General features: G+C 38.3%; 1 protein-coding gene and 1 long non-coding RNA gene across 2 annotated transcripts in view; one reads left to right on the forward strand and one right to left on the reverse strand.

Moving 5' to 3' along the window:
• The window catches only part of LOC310909917, an 83,499-nt gene extending 81,082 nt beyond the window's left edge, over positions 1–2,417 (forward strand). The window contains exon 3 of the long non-coding RNA XR_014590208.1: positions 2,395–2,417. This is a non-coding gene — a long non-coding RNA (uncharacterized lncRNA). The remainder of the gene's footprint in view (positions 1–2,394) is intronic.
• The window catches only part of WWC2 (WW and C2 domain containing 2), a 92,673-nt gene that overhangs the window by 44,380 nt on the left and 30,696 nt on the right, over positions 1–17,597 (reverse strand). The window contains exons 2-4 of the mRNA XM_083862253.1: positions 15,237–15,346; positions 2,746–2,949; positions 1,696–1,772 (exon numbers count right to left, since the gene is read on the reverse strand). Coding sequence (XP_083718379.1) covers positions 1,696–1,772; positions 2,746–2,949; positions 15,237–15,346 — 391 coding nt within the window. The remainder of the gene's footprint in view (positions 1–1,695; positions 1,773–2,745; positions 2,950–15,236; positions 15,347–17,597) is intronic.

Genomic DNA, 17,597 nt, shown 5'->3' on the forward strand with positions numbered 1-17,597 from the left:
TCATATCCAGTGGCTTTGGATGAGCACACACTTTATGCTGATACAGATACTCTTGGACTGCACCTTTCTAAACTCTGCAGACAAGATTCAGGTCACCGATTTTAGGCACATATGCAGGACTATGCAATGCCAAAAATCAGGTGTTGGGAACCAGCAGGATATTAGGCTCCTTGACTTCAAAAAGCAATGAAAAGAGAAAAGCACCTCCAAAAAGTGAATTACTGTGAAAACATATCTGACTCTCACCTTGGTGAGTATTTGTCGATCTGTAGTCAATGGTAATGGGAAAAAGTAAGCACAGGACCATGAGTGAATTTTCCTCTCTTGACATGTAGATGACTCTATTTAAATTTTGTCATGTGTTTTGTTCTTCAACAACACTGTCAATTTCCTAAATATACTGGTAATTGCCTTGGCAAAGGAAGCATTTGTTACTGCTTATTTTAGAAAGAAGCTACTGCCTTGTTTCTTTTTTCTTGTTCCTGATAGGGTCCTTATTGTCTCCCCCCTTCTAAGCTTACAAAAGTTTTCCTCCCACCACCAGCATTTGAATAAGTTCCATCACAAATCACCATCCCTTTGCCTTAATGGACAAGGGACTACAAATCAAGATTGGTAAGGATGAACAGGTGTAGTCAGGAGGATAACATCCAGACATGAGTTTTAGAGTGCATTCCATCCCTGATTTATACTGGGTTTTAAAAGTTTAATGAGCTATTCCACAGTTCCTTTTCAGACATAAATCGTTTAGATTCCTAATCACAACTCTTACTCCAGGTGAAGGAGGATGTTACTCTCTGAGGCTTCTATGAGTTCAGCTCTGTGCACAAACCAGGAGAGGGCAATGGAAGAGCTGAGTAAATGCTGTCACTTGTGCTGCTTCTGCTCTGCTGGAGTCTGTATTCCAGCCCACATGGAGGAATTGTGCTCTGAGGTGCTGTGCTGTCTTTTTAACCTGCAGGCTTTGATGCAATTATTTTCATTACTGACTACAGAAAGTGCAGGGTTTCCATAAAGCATTATATGCCACAGCTGAAATAAATTAAATCCCTACAGATATTTTAAATGTCTTCCACACATTTCTTCCTTATTCAAGATAAATTCACTAGGGACTAACCTGTGAATAAAAGTTCTTTATGGAGTTTGTTCCTGACCGTACTGAACACGACTGATCAAATCATGGGTTGGTGTTCATTAGCAATTTCAAAATCCAAACACAAACTTTCATCCTTGATCTGAACTGTTCCATTTGGACATAACAGAGGGGTTTCACACCATTATTGAAAAGTATTTTTCAAACAAACAGAAACTTCAGGCAGTTCAAGAAGCTAATGATGTAATTCTCACAGAGGAAAGGTTGTGTAAAAACAGTCATCTAGCTGCAGCTCATCTTTTACTTTTCTATTTTTACTCTTCCTTTAGAAAACAAAGGCATACAACTGGAAATAATTATAATATTTGTTTAAACCTACATCTAATTAGAGTATCTGTCAAAGTTTCCAAAAAAAGTGTTATCTGAAAGCACCAGAGACAGCTTTAAAAATTAATGTTAAACCTCTGAATGGCATCTAATTAGAATATTAGGAGGTTTCAGTATCAGGGTACAAGATACATCTGCTAGTTCAAGCTATGCTTATTCTATAATCATAAACTTGGCAGACAGAATCCAAATGAACATGAGTTAAGGACTCTCACCCTTAATCTTGTAGTGGAGATTTCAGCCTTCAGAATGTCAGGATCATACTTTGTGCTTGATGAAGAGCCTGAAAACACTTTTCAAAAAAAGATAAAAAAAGACAAATATTTAAATACTTTTACATCGCTAATTAGTCCCTTCCTTGATGAACCCACATTGATCAAAACCCTAGAATGTGCTCAAAAACATATAATACTTTAAAAGCTAGTCTTTTATAGAGTAGTCATTATTGCAGCATGGCAATAATTACTGAATAATCATAATTTTCCCATTTTTTCACCTACCACTATATGGTATCTCTCCTCATTTACTTATCCCAGGATCCTTAAGTAGAACCTCATTCTCCCTGACTTTCAATTCCTTGCTCTCTGTTCCTGTCCTTCTAGCTGAGCTATCTTGCAATCACTTTCTTCCTGAAAGTTGTAATTTCTAAGGAGATCTCAGGAAAGCAGATTTATTCAGAAGTCTCAGACATTTGGCACTCAGTTCTTCCACAGATGTACATGCTCCTTTCATACACTGTCTACTTCTAAGAGAGGTGTTTGGCCAATGACAGGCCTCTGACAGTGCTTTTCTAGATGCTGATTCCCTGCCCCAACAACGTGTATCTCTCCTCCACCCCTGGGTCACAGCACACAGGCTACAAAATTACTGTCTGCTCCTCCTATAAATCACCTTCCCTTCTTGGCCTATTGCAGACACCTGTCAACACTGAAGGGTCATTTCAGCGGGCAGCCAGGAAGGTAAGAGATCCTGTTCACTTTGAATGTAGATTTGGCATAATTTTGTCTCAACAAACTGCATGACAAAATAGATTTCAGAGCCAGCTGCTCTAAATCATGGCTCAAAGGAGTTCAATTGTACCAGAGAGAAGAGAATTCTCTCCAGCAGAACACCTTTATCTTAAATAAATAAATAATGTAGGGATAACTCTAAAAGCCAGAGTACAAGGTGTTCCTAGCAAGTCTGAAAACTTTTCCTAAAGAGAAACAGGATCCCCTGCAAGGCAGAGATCAAAGGAGTTACATTGTATTCTCTACTGTACTTACAGCTTGTACGAGAGCTTGATTTTTCTTTGTAGGCACCATTCAACCGTACATACTCATCCAGTGCAAGTGCTAGTCTCTGTTCCTTCACCTGGTACAGTTCCTTCTGGGTACTGAGAGCATCTTGGGCTATTGTAAGATAATCTTTTAACATTCTCTCTTGTTCTTGCCGCCATTGTTTCCTGGGATCTTCTATTTGTGTTGTTTCTTAATAGGAGGAAAAAAAAATGATTTAAAGAGACCTCTGCTGAAACCCACTGACAACTAAAATTGCTTCTTTGCCTGTCATTCACAGTTAGAGTAGTCTGAACCATAGTTTGCCTTTGGTTACTAAGCAGATGCTTCAATTCCTCCACCACCATAGTGGTGTATGAAACAGAATTCAAGGGATCAGTTGCAAAATTAGAAGTTAGAGTAAGATAGGCAAATGCTTATGCAGATCATTCCCATGTTGTCAACCTTGAATTAGCAGCATCCTAAAACCCAAAAGGAAAATATTTTTTGCATCAGAGTATTTGGAAATAATAGGATCAACAAAGTCTTTCAACAACATCTTAAAAAATGCATTTCTGAACAAAAACTAAAAGCAATCTTAGCTGTTACATTTTTTCAACTCCCTTCCTCCCCACTTCATTATTTTTTACAGCTATATGTTATTCATGTTTTAGTGGTTATCTCTCTCCTTTCACTCTATAAATTATAAACAATTATATCTTTCCCCCTGAAACTGAACCAAGAGATGATTAACTCTCCAGCTCACCTCACTCTGTCCCTATGCTGCCAGACATCTGATCCAACACACAAGTGTCTGTTATGGCCAATAGACAGAGCGAGCTGCCCTCAGAGGGCACTTCCTCTGTCCAAGACAGCTGTCCAAGATATGTGAGACCAAATGGCTTTTTTGAGGCGTCTCCTTCTTTTACTGACTACTCAGGTAATAAAAATGAGTAGGCTGGAACAGGCCTTTAATTTACAAAGGGCTTCAGGTAACATTTTAAGTCCAGCAGCCACACACAACATGGACTTGCATAGGATACACGGACAACAGGATCAGACATAACCAGAGTGGTGTATAAGATCAATGTTCAAACTTATCAATATTTCCTGACTTAGTTCAGCACTTTTTGAAGCTGTACAATGAATATTCTTCCTTTAAAGCTGTACTAAGTAGAAAAATATTCTCATAAGACATAGCCATAAAAAGTCTGAAATCCAAATACAAATGCACACCACTCTTCCTAAATTACATACTGTAAATCTGCATAGATCTACAGAGATAAAAAGTAACATTCAGTACCAAAATATTTAAGTGCAAATTATTCACTTCAGAATTCACTGCAAAAGTAGGAGGCATATTTATTCTCTGGGTTAGATTTTGCCACTTTAGTCCTGTGAATTGCTTTACTGTGGGAACCAATGCAGGGGGAAAAAATGGGAACAAGTGGCTGAAGATGTGGAGAGAAAAAAGAACTGCAGCCAAAGCAATGTAATTGCTCTAAACTGAAGCTGAAGTGCGCTCTTGGGAGAGGGCACTCTTTCAACTCCATGTAAGAAAACAGATTTTGTAACAGCAAAAGCTGACAAGGACAGGATCTGGTTAATAACAATTTCTAATAGTGACTAACTACCGGTTTCTCAAAAGCATTTTCTCCTGTCAATATCACAGTATCTTGTTACTATCACAATAACAAAAAGACATACAAAGAAAAAGCAGCATCCCATAAAACAAACCCCGTAGAATCCTAAACTGACAATCTCTATGGAACTACTGATGCATTTAAAAACAATTAAATACATAAACACCCTCCCCTCCACCATTTACAAATGTGGCATTTCTACTTGGGAAAGGCATTTCTTGGATGTGCACAATGAATGCACAGAGAGTACAGCCCACATAAACCCAAGTGTGGGGCATAAAAGATTAAAGCAGAAAAGCTTTATACACAGTTGGTTTTCCAATAACCCCAACAGGAACACTCTCTCAAAAAAACTAACTGTAGCTACAGACACACATACACACACATCCGTGTTTATAGCCACCTATAGCTGCTCTTTTACACAAAGAAGCAAATCAATACCTTTTCTCTCCTAAATGGTCAACACATGTTCCTATCTGTGCCCACTTATTTTTGTTGTGCTTTAACACACTGCACATTCACAGTTATTTACACAAGATAAGAAGTGCTGGTTTCCAGACTTGTCTTTTTTTGTGAAGCAAGTTGAAGAGCATGAAGCAGAATTCTCATGGGTCAATGATCAAATACGATAAATGCAGTTATGGTGGTTTTTAGATGAATGTAATGATGTGATTGTGTTTTAAGAGTGCAACCAGCAGACACCAAATAATCTTATAAGATTGGAAGGTCTCATCTTCGAGCATGTTGTAGGTAATTGCTTTGTAGGTTTTAAGTGAGGATTGCTCAACATGCAGCCCAAAGACCAAATGTAGCCCGCAGAGTTCTAAAACGTGGCCTACAGATGCCCTGTCCTTGTGACTGCAAGAGAAGGACAAAGCTGATCAACAGCAGCTTATTTTGTATTGCTGACAAATACAATCAAACATTTCCTTTTTGCCTCTCCAAGCTGCAAGTACAAAACAATACTATGATTATATGAGCTAGCATCTTTTATACTGATAGTCATAAACGAGTTAAAGGTGACCCTGCATTTAAAAAAAAAACTGCACACTAACTTCAGCATACCAACGTTTGGGTATTTGCATGTGTAGGTACATTGGCTGGTCAAATTACTGTCAGTCAGTTCTAACTGCATGTATTTATTCTGGAACAAATGCTCAGTTGTGAGAATACATCACCATGGAAAAGGCAAAGCAGCATGGAATGACTATCCTAGAATTGTTACTCAACTTTTACCAAACAGAGAAGACTCTGAAGAATTTTACTCTGTACTCTTCTTAAATATTATGAATTAAAAAACCCAAAAAAGCATATCTTGTCTGGCAAGTTGTTCATATATATATATATATATATGTATACATATTTCTAAAAACATGTGCCTGTATAGCAGCGCCATATGTTTGTTCATCTATACTTTTCAGTTATCTCTATTTTCATCAATAGGTTTACTCCATAGAGGAAAAAAACCCCAAAGACAGAACTATGGATGACATTTCTGGTTCTGTAGCACTATATTTTGAAATACAGCACGGAAAAATATGTTCATTTGAGCCCATATATCTTCCAAGAGCTGATAATTTTCTTTAAAAGCAGCATTCTTTCAAAAACAAATATTTATACTTCTCAGAGTAAAGCCTCAGGAAAGATAAGGATTTTTTTTTCTTGGACAAGAATGTTTCAAGTACCTGCTGTTAAGGTCAAACCTGTACACACAAGAATATTGTTGGGATAGTTACATGCAAGTAATTGAGGGAAAAGTTTCCTGAACATTTGACAATGAGTTGCAAAGCCTTTCACGTTTAAACCAGAGTGAGATTTAAACCACAAAGAACATCCAGACTTTTTCCTCCTGTTATTATTGAACAACTCATTTCTTTTTTAAGGCAGACAAATGTTCCCACGGGTGACTGCAACAGGATGCCTTATAACCCTGTCTGGAGCAGGTATGAATAAAGCAGCAGATTGCAGCTAGCCAGATGGGGAGATGTTATTTCTGCTCCTCAGGTGAGGAGTAAGCACTGGTAATGAACACTAGACAGAGCTGTAGAGCTGCATCAGTTCTAGAAAATGCAAACTGGACTTCAGTCGTCAACAGTGGGAAATGAACAAACCATCTCCTCTTGGCAGGGCCTCTCCAACATTTTCTGCATGAACTTAGGTATGAACTAAAGGAATCTACTTCACACAGATCTTTAAACAAGCAGGAATTGTACATCAGGGTCTATGAAGACCACGACTTAGATTAAAAAAAAATTGTGTATATCAACTTCCTCTGTGCAATCACAATGCAAAAATAATGATCCATAGTAACAGAATGAAGAGGGTGGCAGTGTGCATAATACTGAGGTTACTTGTTCCTCATTTGACTTGGATTTAGCATCACATAAGTAAAGGTTCTTGCAAAGCAAAATTATGCAATTCTATTAAGACAGCTTAATTTAAAACCAATTAATTAAACTTGAAACAAATTACTGCAAGTGCATAGTTATAAATTTATTTTAAAACCCCAATAAACAAGCAGTTTATTTCCTCCTATTTTTCAAGATTTGAGTGACTACCCATACTGGAGGGGAATTTTGTGGTCTCACCCAGCGGAACCTCACAAAAGGCAGGATGGCATGCTCCACCCAAGGACATTCCTGTCACTGAAATGGCCACAGCCCTGGAACATAGAAGAGGAAGCTGTGCTGGCTTTAATCACACTGCTATTCATGAAATGCACTCTTCCTGGCTCACTGACAGCAAAGTTTGATGCACTTAAATTCAGCAAAAAAACCCCCAAAAATAAAAAAAACTGGCCAGAACAATAATTCAAAATCAAAATGTCAGGACTGACTTTATGCCTTGGAAGTGTTGTTTGTTCTTTTGGCAAGAACATGCTTCAAGGGCAGCAATGTTATGTCTTTGTAACTATACATAGGATCTATATTATACATGGGATACAGGTGATAGGCCAATTTTTAAAACTTAGATACTTTCACGTGTTATGTTCCTGTCTGCTCTCAAGAAGTTCTGCCAAATTTTTATAGTCTACTTAAACAGAAGGAAACTATTACTTTATCAGCAGTAGATCTTATTTCCCTAAAACACATGGAATTACAATCCCACTAGAAAATTCCACTGGGAAGGGAATGGCTCCCTGACGCCCCACTGCTAGACATAAGAGAATTGGACATTTTACTACAAGATTAACAATATGTGGAAGCAATAGTTTTCTAATATCTCCCCTTGCCAAACAAAATAATAGCGTTGATTGGCTCTAGAACAACCCACATGTAAATTGTGGTCAGTCAGAGACAGTTGCATTCAGGGAACACAGAGAACAAATACTCCCAAGAGGCCCCTTTAAAAAAACAAGCCAGATACACTAGATTGCTACTTGAGGAGGACACAAAATCATTACATACTTTTCATTCTGAAGAAAGAACTCTCATCTGTTTAAACATATGCCCATATTTTTCAGCTTGTAACTGTTGCAGAATCACCATCTCAGAAGGGAAGGGAAGGGGAAATCTTATCTTATCCCAAGGGAAACTAGCTGACCTGGCAAGAAATGAGGACCAGAGACCTAAGATCTGTAGGAAGGAGAAGAGGAGAGAGCTGCATGCGACAGCTGGAGCTGTGTAATAGCTCTCTTTTTGTCAGTGATGGTTACTACCATGTCACCTCAAACCCACAGTCCCCACCATTAGACATTGACATGTTCTCTTTACACAGTCTGGTACTTCCTCAATCCAGCAGAGTCCATCTGATGTACTAAGCCCACCTAAACACTACCTGTCTCCAGAAGATGACATGAAGGCAGACACATCACGTTCTGGCAGGTTAGGTGAGTTGTGACATGTTATCAAAGGTCCAATGAGCCAGTACAAAGTAGGAAGAACAACCCAGCTGGGGAAAGATGTTTTTTCTGGCAACAGTAAGCCTACTTACAGATCTAGTAATCCATTGCACTCTTAAATATGGATCTACTTCTCAATACTGTGTACCTTCTCCCTCATATAGTAACTGACAAGAGCATTCCCAAACCTGGAAACTTGGACTAGCAGACAGGAGGCAACAAAACTGCAGTGGCTAAGCCCTGAAAAGACAGTTGTGACTGGTGCAGAACTACTGCTCCATGTCATGGTTGAGCCCAGTACACTATGTGTCAAGGTGGCAATTTCTCTGCCTGAAACAATAAGTGATGAATAGATAACTCCACTACATCTGACAATAATTGCAGGACTACCCCTTCCAGCCAAATGAACTCCACCTTTAAGAGAGTCATGCAGACCTCAAACCCCTAAATCCAACAGCTGGCTGCATTCAAGATCCCTCATCACTAGAACTTCTGCTGAACCCAGCTGCTGAAGAAAGTGTGCAAGCTAAATACAGGATGGTTTTTCCAACAGTCCTCAATACTTTTGCTTTGGCAGGATTACATCCTATTCCATGGAGGTGATTTGAGAAGGAGGAGGTATCTTGAAAGTATCCTACTGCATGCAGAGGGCAAGTTCTTGGTTAAGGGCTGCAGGCAAACCAAACTAGGCCCAGGCGCAGCAAAGGAGAATCAAGATTTTAATGGTAACTTGCACAAAAATGTCTCAAGATGGTACAAACAAAACCAAGAAAAACCCTTTTTCTCTCTGATATAATATCAGAAGAGGAAAAATGTTGTTAGACACCAACTACCACAGGATAATAAGAGTTAGCTAAGTGGTGGTTGATAAAAGCAATTTTATCAACAACATTACATAATCACGATGGATATGTTTATTCTACAAGTATATCCCACATTACTTGATAAACAAACTTACTTTCAATCCTCCAGAACTTTTGCCTGCAATCAAACAAAAACAAACTTAGGAAAAGAAAGTGCAAATATTACTTCATTGTACTCCAATGGGCATAACAGATCTTGCAGGCAACTGGGATGCAAGTCTAAATGTTTAGCAAAAGAGCAAAAGCAGAAGCACTCATTTCAGGGAGAATAACCAAGTGTTACTAGACTGTCTTAAGGAATATACTTTATTGTTCATATAGCACATGCTTTCTGAATCTTTTTCCTTATTCCTTTTTTTCCCCCTGCTTTTCAAAATACTTGCAATTCAAACTCACAACAATAAAAGCTATTTGTATTCAAAAATTTGTGGAAGGTTTCACAAGTAAATATTGCATCATTTCCTACTGACATTTTTGTTCAATAGGTGCATAAAAATAAAGAATTGCACATTACAGAGACAGCACTTTCATTGAGACCAAGCAAGCCAAAAAGATGACATATTAAAAATGATCTAACACATTGCTGGGTACTCAAAGAAAATCACATTCTATCACATAATTAAATGGAATATGAGTTCTAAAGAGAGACATGGATGAAAACTAGATTATTTAAGAGTCTGTTCAAACTGACCTCTCTACAGTTTGTTTCTTGCCATCAAACTTTCACACAAAAAGTGACCCCTTCTTCCAGACACTTTCTTCACTTTTCCATAAAATGATTTTGTGCTCGAATTTGGACAATGAGAGAAAATGATAACTTTTTCCAGCTATACTCTCCCAGTATGAGCAGATTTCAAAAAAAAGATTAATTCAAAGAATTTACTATTTGTTTCCTCTAGATATGGGGCAGAATATGCTTGTCTATTTCAGAGTGAAATGCAGTAGAAACTCTGAGGACTTTGTTCTATATTATCAAGCAAGTAGGTAATGTTCTGCTGCTAAGACTAGCAGAATAAAGACATAAGAAAACAATGCAAGTATGATCTTTACATAAATGCCAGCAGGTAAAACCATCTCTAACCCAGAGCCTTCACTACTTGAGCCCTCCTTCTATAGCCAGCATGCACCAGATTACTCTAATCCCTTCCTACAGCCAGAATGCAGGGAAAATACCTACACAAAAGATTCAAGGTAAGACATATCACACTTGGGATTCTGCCATGTGCATTTGCTGACAGTAAAGAGTCTTCACAATTGATTGCACACCACCACTTGCTTAGAAGATGGGGGTAGGTCCTGGGAACAAACAGGGCACATTTGTGATGATACACCATTTGACTCCCTCAAGCTATTGGTAATTGCAGATTCATGGTGAGATTTTCAGAGTCTTCCTTTTCTGAAAATCAATCTGGCCTTCTTTCATAGATGCAGATGTACTAGACTCCCAAGCTGGAGCAGTCTATCCACAAAAGTCCCTGTGTTAGATAAACCAGTTGCACAAGCATAAACTAGCATGAAAGCCTTTAAGATTACAAGAAATAGATCTCTTGTAGTTATAACATGCTCTAAATGTGAAACAATCTACATAAATAGGTAGCCTTTTCACCTTTTTTTTAGCATCACTGACTCAATTTTCCTTTTCTTTGTGGATGAAACAGTGATGGAAGGATGTTTCTGGGAAAGACACATTCATGCTTCCAAAAAGGGCCACTAAAATTAAGTAGGGAGGAACTGCAGAAGCAGAGAAGGCAGTTGTCCAACTGCATTTTGAAGAAAAGTGCCGGGTGGAGTGCAGGGAGAAGAATCATCATATTGAGTACAAAGTACAGAATGGCAAAAAGGAAGTAATGTGATGGTCTGAAATTGTACTGGGCTAAGAAAAATTATTCCTTCCTATCATTATCTTTCAAATGCTGTCACTCATTTCCATTGTGCTACCTTTGCCACCAAACATTACTAAGAGCAGAGTATTTGTTTTATGAGTTAACTAGATCAATGCAATAAAAAAAAAAACCCTGTTTGCCTTGTTATTCCTGAGACTTAGCTGAGAAGAATTGAAAGTAAAGAGGTAAGTTATTTAGGAACAAGCCAGGGTGCTGAAGTCAAGGCAGAACTTGTCACAGTACAGGATTCCCTTAGACTATGCATGTCAAACCAGGAGTTTCCTTTTCTTTCTGCCATTACCTCCACAACTGCTCATCTAAACATACCACATAGATTGATCCAGGTCAGAAAACTTGAGAAGCTGGGGGAAGGGAGAGGAGGTGGAAAACAACTCACACCTCAGGAAGCAGAGTGCTTCCCTGTTTTCCACGTTCATTGCATATCTTCACGTGGACAATGTGGGGACAGGAACCAGAGCAACCAATGACTGCTACTTCAGCTGCCACCACCACCTGAGAAGTGCACCTGGAAATCACAGCCTCAGAGTGAAAACTGCTTCCTGGCAAGCCTGCACATGGAACAGATGAAAATTCAAGAGTGCAATTTCAAAATGCCTTTAACCACTGCTTCTATGAAAAGTAGCTATCCTCCATCTCTCCACCTGACCATTCATATCCCCAGGTCACCTTCCTTTTCTTGCTTGCATAAACAGAGGTGTGGAAGGGAGAACAAATAGCAACTTTTTTTTCCCCCATACCAGATTAGTTTCAACTTGAATCAGCTGCCTGATCTGATTCACTGTCTGGCCATGCAAATGCTCATGGCAGTATAAGCAAAAACATTGCAGGGACAGAACAAAAGGCCAGAGGAAGCAATAGAGCAGGACCAATACTTTCAAAGATTAGATCAGCTTAAAGGTGTTTACAAATCCAAGCTCTAAGAATGTTTGTGTCTCAGACACTTAATGCTCGATGTGGAAAACCCTACAGAAGAACTGGAAAAATTTGAATGTGATGACTTTGCTTGCAGATATATGAAATAAAGTGGAATAATAGTTATATGTTATTTTCAGTATTGCCTTGAGTTCCTAACTATGGTGTTTAGCAAAATTAGTAAATGTTAGCAAATTTGCTGAAGTAGATGAATACATGAGAAGAGGTATGCAATACTGATTATAGGAGTCGACAGCATAAGGCATAAAATCTTTAACTCTCCCAAACCACAGTAATAAGGATCCTGCACAAAACAAACTCCTCAGGCCTTGCCCACCAAATAATATTCTTCCAGTCATCCTCTAATAAAGGTGCTACTGAAGCACAGGGTAAGCATTTAAGTTCTTACAGTATTAGCTACCCACATCATATGCATGTTCTGCCTTGCCAGATGGCCTCTAATCTGGTCTCCCTTGAAGCTGAAAGCATCACATTAAAAGTCCTAATTGGGGTAATATATTCATAAAGTAATGACCTCAGTCAGTGCTTCTTAAAGTGGGTTACATTATCCAAAAGGATCACAAGAAAGCTCTAAGGCTATTGAAAAACCCAAACTGTATTTGGGGATGAAAAAAATTAAATACAGAAAATACAGAAAATGTGAGATAATAATAAAACTAAATTATCCTTAAACATATTGACACCGAAAAAAACTGAGGGATTGTTCTACATTGGAAATTGCTCAAAGGCAGCTTTTAACCCTCTGCAGAAGAGTAGGTTTATGTGAGAGAAGGGAAGGAAAAAGATCAAGACAATTAATAGCATAGATGAGGAAAATATTTTGAAAAAATAATATGTATATTGATTAACATAATTTTTGAAAAAATTACTTTATAGTGTTGGGAAAGAAAATTCAGCAGAAGTTTTAGAACTTTGCAAAGTGCAGTCTAATATTGCTTTCTCTAAATGATTTGGAGTTTTGTCAATATCCACTGCAGTAAGTACCTATCTGATCATTAACAGAAATGCTTAACATTTTCAACCTCCAATTCGTAGAGAAAAGGAGGGCACAACCATGAGTAGCAACCTACTCCTCATAGCTCACTGGGCTGGTTTGAGAAATGTATCAAAAGTGGAGCCATCATAGTAAAACAGGTCCAAGTCCTGTCAGCAATCTGAAACTTCACAGTTGGACCAAATGTAGCTTTGTAGAGAGGCACACAGTAGGAACAACACTAGAAAAACAAAGGAGAAAAAGGACAGATAAGAGAGAAGCTGTTCAGAATAATTAATTATGGGATGCAAAAGGAGAGAATCAGTGGGCCTTCCCTCAAACATTTTGCAGAAATAAATCCAGCCAGACGGTGGTGAACATGAAGCCTCGTTAGTCACCTCTCCCTACCTAACACATGGGAGCAGATTTCTTCCCAAGGTACTATCCCTCAAGCTGCTGTTTATGAGTCCTGAAATTCTACTTTATTCAACCTGTTTTTCAGGCATCTATCTGTTCTTCCTCCTAGCAGTAGGCACAGTTTTTCTCCCTCATTTGGCTTCTTTGTCCAGTAGCAGAGAGAATTAACAAAACTACTTTCAAAAGAGTAAAAGAGTCTTCCTCGTTCTAACATAGCCACTCTCCTAACAGGGAATTTTTACAGTTCAAATCCAAAAAGTATACTCAGCACATCTGACTTATTACAAAACTAATAAAGCAGTAAACAGACACAAAAACTGTTTTCTAGAAAGGCTCTTTTCCACTAATTTCAAGTGACCTCATACCTCAATAGCATCAAAACACTGCATACACCCTAGTCAGATGAAGTAGAAGTTACAAACTCCATATCTGGCACATCAAACAAGTGACCTACTTGTAAGATACTTAGGTAGTTTACCACCCAGCAACTGAAGAGTGCTCTCAACAAAACACTGTGCAAAATACAGTGCACAAAACTAAAATACACCACTTTACAAAATAAGTTTCACTGAAATTGCTACAAAGGAATACATATATTAATATGAGGAATCAAGTGCACTGCTGAACAAACAAGGCATAGAAACTACCTTTAAGCATACCAACATTTCAAATCATAAATAGTTCCTAATATTCAGGAATTCACCTTCAATGCACAGGAATAACATTTAAGAGTAAAGAAAGCATTTAAATTCTTTCTTAAAAAAACAGGCAACAAAGTAACAAGAGGCTTTTAGAACTGATTAAAAATTTTGAACACACATGAAAAGAAAAGAGCACAACTGTCAGAGCACACTGATCTGAAAACTCTCAGAACACCCAGAAATGCAACTGGCCTCTCATAATTATACAAGTGTATGCCCTATAATTTTGGCCAAAGCAGAAGTTAGAGACTGCATTTAGATCCAGAAGAAAGCCCTTTACTTTCTTTACCTTTTGAATTCAGTTATGCATGCTTGTGTGCTTAAAAGTTCATGAGTGTCTAACACTATATGTAAGATCAGAGGACTCTCATTGCAAAGCAAGGCTGTCAGAGCACAAATGAGGTTATTGGGTGGGATTCAGTTCAATATTAGGTGTCTATCTGCAGGTGCTCAACAAGCACAGCTGATATTTCATGTCCCATTCTAGTTACCAGAGTTCTAGTCCAACCCAACCAAAGGAGGTTAAACAATCTCATCTGCAAAGCAGACACCCAGCCAGTCAGCTACATCACACTTCACATTACACTGACTGTACTGACTCGAGAGCTATTGACTGCAATAGTGCCTTAGACAAAGCGGGGTGTGTTCACTTGCCCGTACATTTGAGGTGCCGTTCAGAAGGCCACTGGTCTCTTACTGTCCATGCCACATCTAATGACCTTCTGCAGTTGCCTCTGCTAATTTTAAGCATCTGAAATGGTTGTAGATACCTTCTAAGACACCTTTTAGCTAAGTATAGGTATTGCTAGCACAGATGCAGGTACCTAGATTCAGATGTTGATCTGAAATAGAATCTTTGCTATTGTGCTGTTGAAGTCTGTTTCTGGGAAAATAGAAAAACCTATCAATATGGAGCAATAAACGTATAAAGAGAAAATAGAAATGCTTTCAGGAATATATTCATTTCAGGAGGTCTAAATAGCATTGTATTTCACATTTTGCTAGTTTTACATGGTTTAGACATAATTACCATGCAATTAGGAGTATATGTAGAAACAGATACAGCCATTTTGTACCAGCACATTTTCTTGTAAGCATTTTCAAGGCAATAATGTTAAACCAAAGGGCAAATTTCCCCCAATATTTTGATTCTGATCAAGAATTTTGAGTCTAAGCAAGATGAGTCATCTTTTATAATCAGGATGGCAAACCAAAAACTACTTACGGTTTATGTGATCAATGTAGTATACACCAATCTGAGGGTCATACGCCGCTTCCCATCCCCATGGCAATTCATCCCCAACACAATCCGCAAATGACAAGGGCTTTGTTAACCTACAACAAGGAAACAAGTCAATGATATAGCTTTTCTCTCTTCCATACGTGTTTGTTATTCATATTAATTCCTGTTATGACAGAAGCTAAAGAAACATAGCAGAGAGAAAGGAGAGCAAGTTGTCCTTTTCCTCTTAAAGTACAACATATCATTGCAAACATTTTTCAGTACAGGAACTCAAGTGAGAAATCCACTGCAACACCCTTCACATTTGTCAATCTAAACTTAAACAACAACTAACAGCTTAAAAAAAAATAAATTATCTATATTCCTATTTGTCCCAGGAGAACTGGCCCCTTCAACCTTGAGTCGGTGAAGAGAGCACAAGATTTCAAGATCATTGTTTCTAATGACCACAGACAGGAAAGTCAGAAAAGAAAATACAGCCACCTAAGATGCAGTTAGCAGCACTTACCAATCCCTGTACTTGAATAAAGCAAGCAGCAGTGTGCACAGAGTAGACATTTTACAAGTAACATTTAATGGGCCTTAGATGTTCACATAATGCTTTTGTAGGAAAACAGACTATTGAAGTTTTTCATTTTAATAATACAGCACCTATTTGTTATAGGAACTAGAGTGAGAAATATAATACATGGGCTGTTTTCCAACTGAGGCTAAGCAAAGCTTTACATGATAATCTTTTGGTCCTTTTTTTAAAAAAAGAAATTAGTATTGAGTTTCCTGTTGATAAATCTACAGATAAATGCCATTTCTAACATAGTGATATATTTAATAGGAAGAACAAGAGCTTTAAGGTTTTGTTGTTGCCATAGTGACAATAACATAGATATCTTATCTAGATAAGTAGATATCTAGAGTTAAAAAAAAATCCTCAGAATGACATAATGAAGAGCAGTTTGTGAGACACATAAGCAGCTCTTCTCTGCTCACTAAGTTTTATCACCTGCTTTTTCGCCTCACCATTAAAATTCTATACAAATAAAAAGCTAATTCCTGTGTTTCAGGATTTTTTCTTTATTAATTCCTGACCAAAAGAAAGAGGTTTACTGGCACTTCTGTGAGAAGAGATAAAAGAATAGTACATTTTACCTTTTACAAACTGAATTGGATTTTGTGTACAAAACACCAGATAGAAAGTACTCTACAAAAAGACTGACTTCTTTATGCAGCCGAAATAATAAATTTAAGCACAAATTTGATTTTAAAGTCATTGCCCCACTATTATCTTTATTATTATCATCATTATCAATGGATATGATCCACCAATTCTTTAAGTTAAACAGTATTCCTCCAAGCTAGGGTTGCAGAAATCACAAAGAACAAGGCTCTTAGGATTCAGAACATTTTGAATATTGATTCTTTTTCAATTTATGTTTTTTAAATTGCAAGCAGGAATCCACTTCCTCATATTTCTCCAAAGTTTACACCATAATCCTGTGAAGGTTACTAACACTTTATTTGAGGCTCTGAACAAATTTGCAAGTATAACACACATTTGCTAATTTATTGCCACTTATAAACTTCTATGTTAAATCACTAGACACACCAAAAACTATTATAAAATACAGATGAGATTACCAATGTGGAATTACATTTGGATCACTAGGATACAAAAATATGGATTATAAGCAGCACAAGTAGGCTGTCAATGCACCAGTGATTTCCAGGGACAGAGGAGGTCTACAGCAAGCCAAGCCTATGCATTGTATCCTCTCACACTGCTGACCTGCATTTTTAAATCCAGACACTGCCCCAGCTCTGAATGGGGCTGCTCCAAGCACTCTCCAGAAGCCCCAGCTCTGAGCTCTGCCTTGCTGCTCCTCCCTGGGCAGCAGAAGCAGTGCTTCCATGGCCAGGATCCAGCTGTGCAGCTCAGCAGGCCAACAGCTGGCCCAGCAGCTGCAGCTGGCTAGTGCTGCCGTACCGAGCACACCTGCCCAAATGGTGCCTACTTATAACAACCAGCACCAGTTCAAAGATTACTGCTTTGTTGGAAATAGTAATTGCTAGAGAGAAAGGGGTGGCTCTTACGGAAGCAGGAGAAGCCTTTCAAATCCAGGACAAACACAAGCACAGTTTCAGGGGGGCAGCACGCAGCAGACTGAACACAGAGCATCCATGTCAAAAAGTTCCCAGGCCCCAATGCTCAGAGGAAGCATCAATCACATAAAAGCAAAAGTGCTTTGGTGAGCCTGGTCAGTCATGTCAACAAGATGTGCCAACTACAAGGGCACACCTACCTGTGAAGAAAGTCTTGTCTCAAATTTGATTACAAGTGTAGATGCT

The sequence above is a fragment of the Zosterops lateralis genome (genome assembly GCF_965231275.1).
Source record: "Zosterops lateralis genome assembly, chromosome: 5".
Taxonomy (NCBI): Eukaryota; Metazoa; Chordata; class Aves; order Passeriformes; family Zosteropidae; genus Zosterops; species Zosterops lateralis.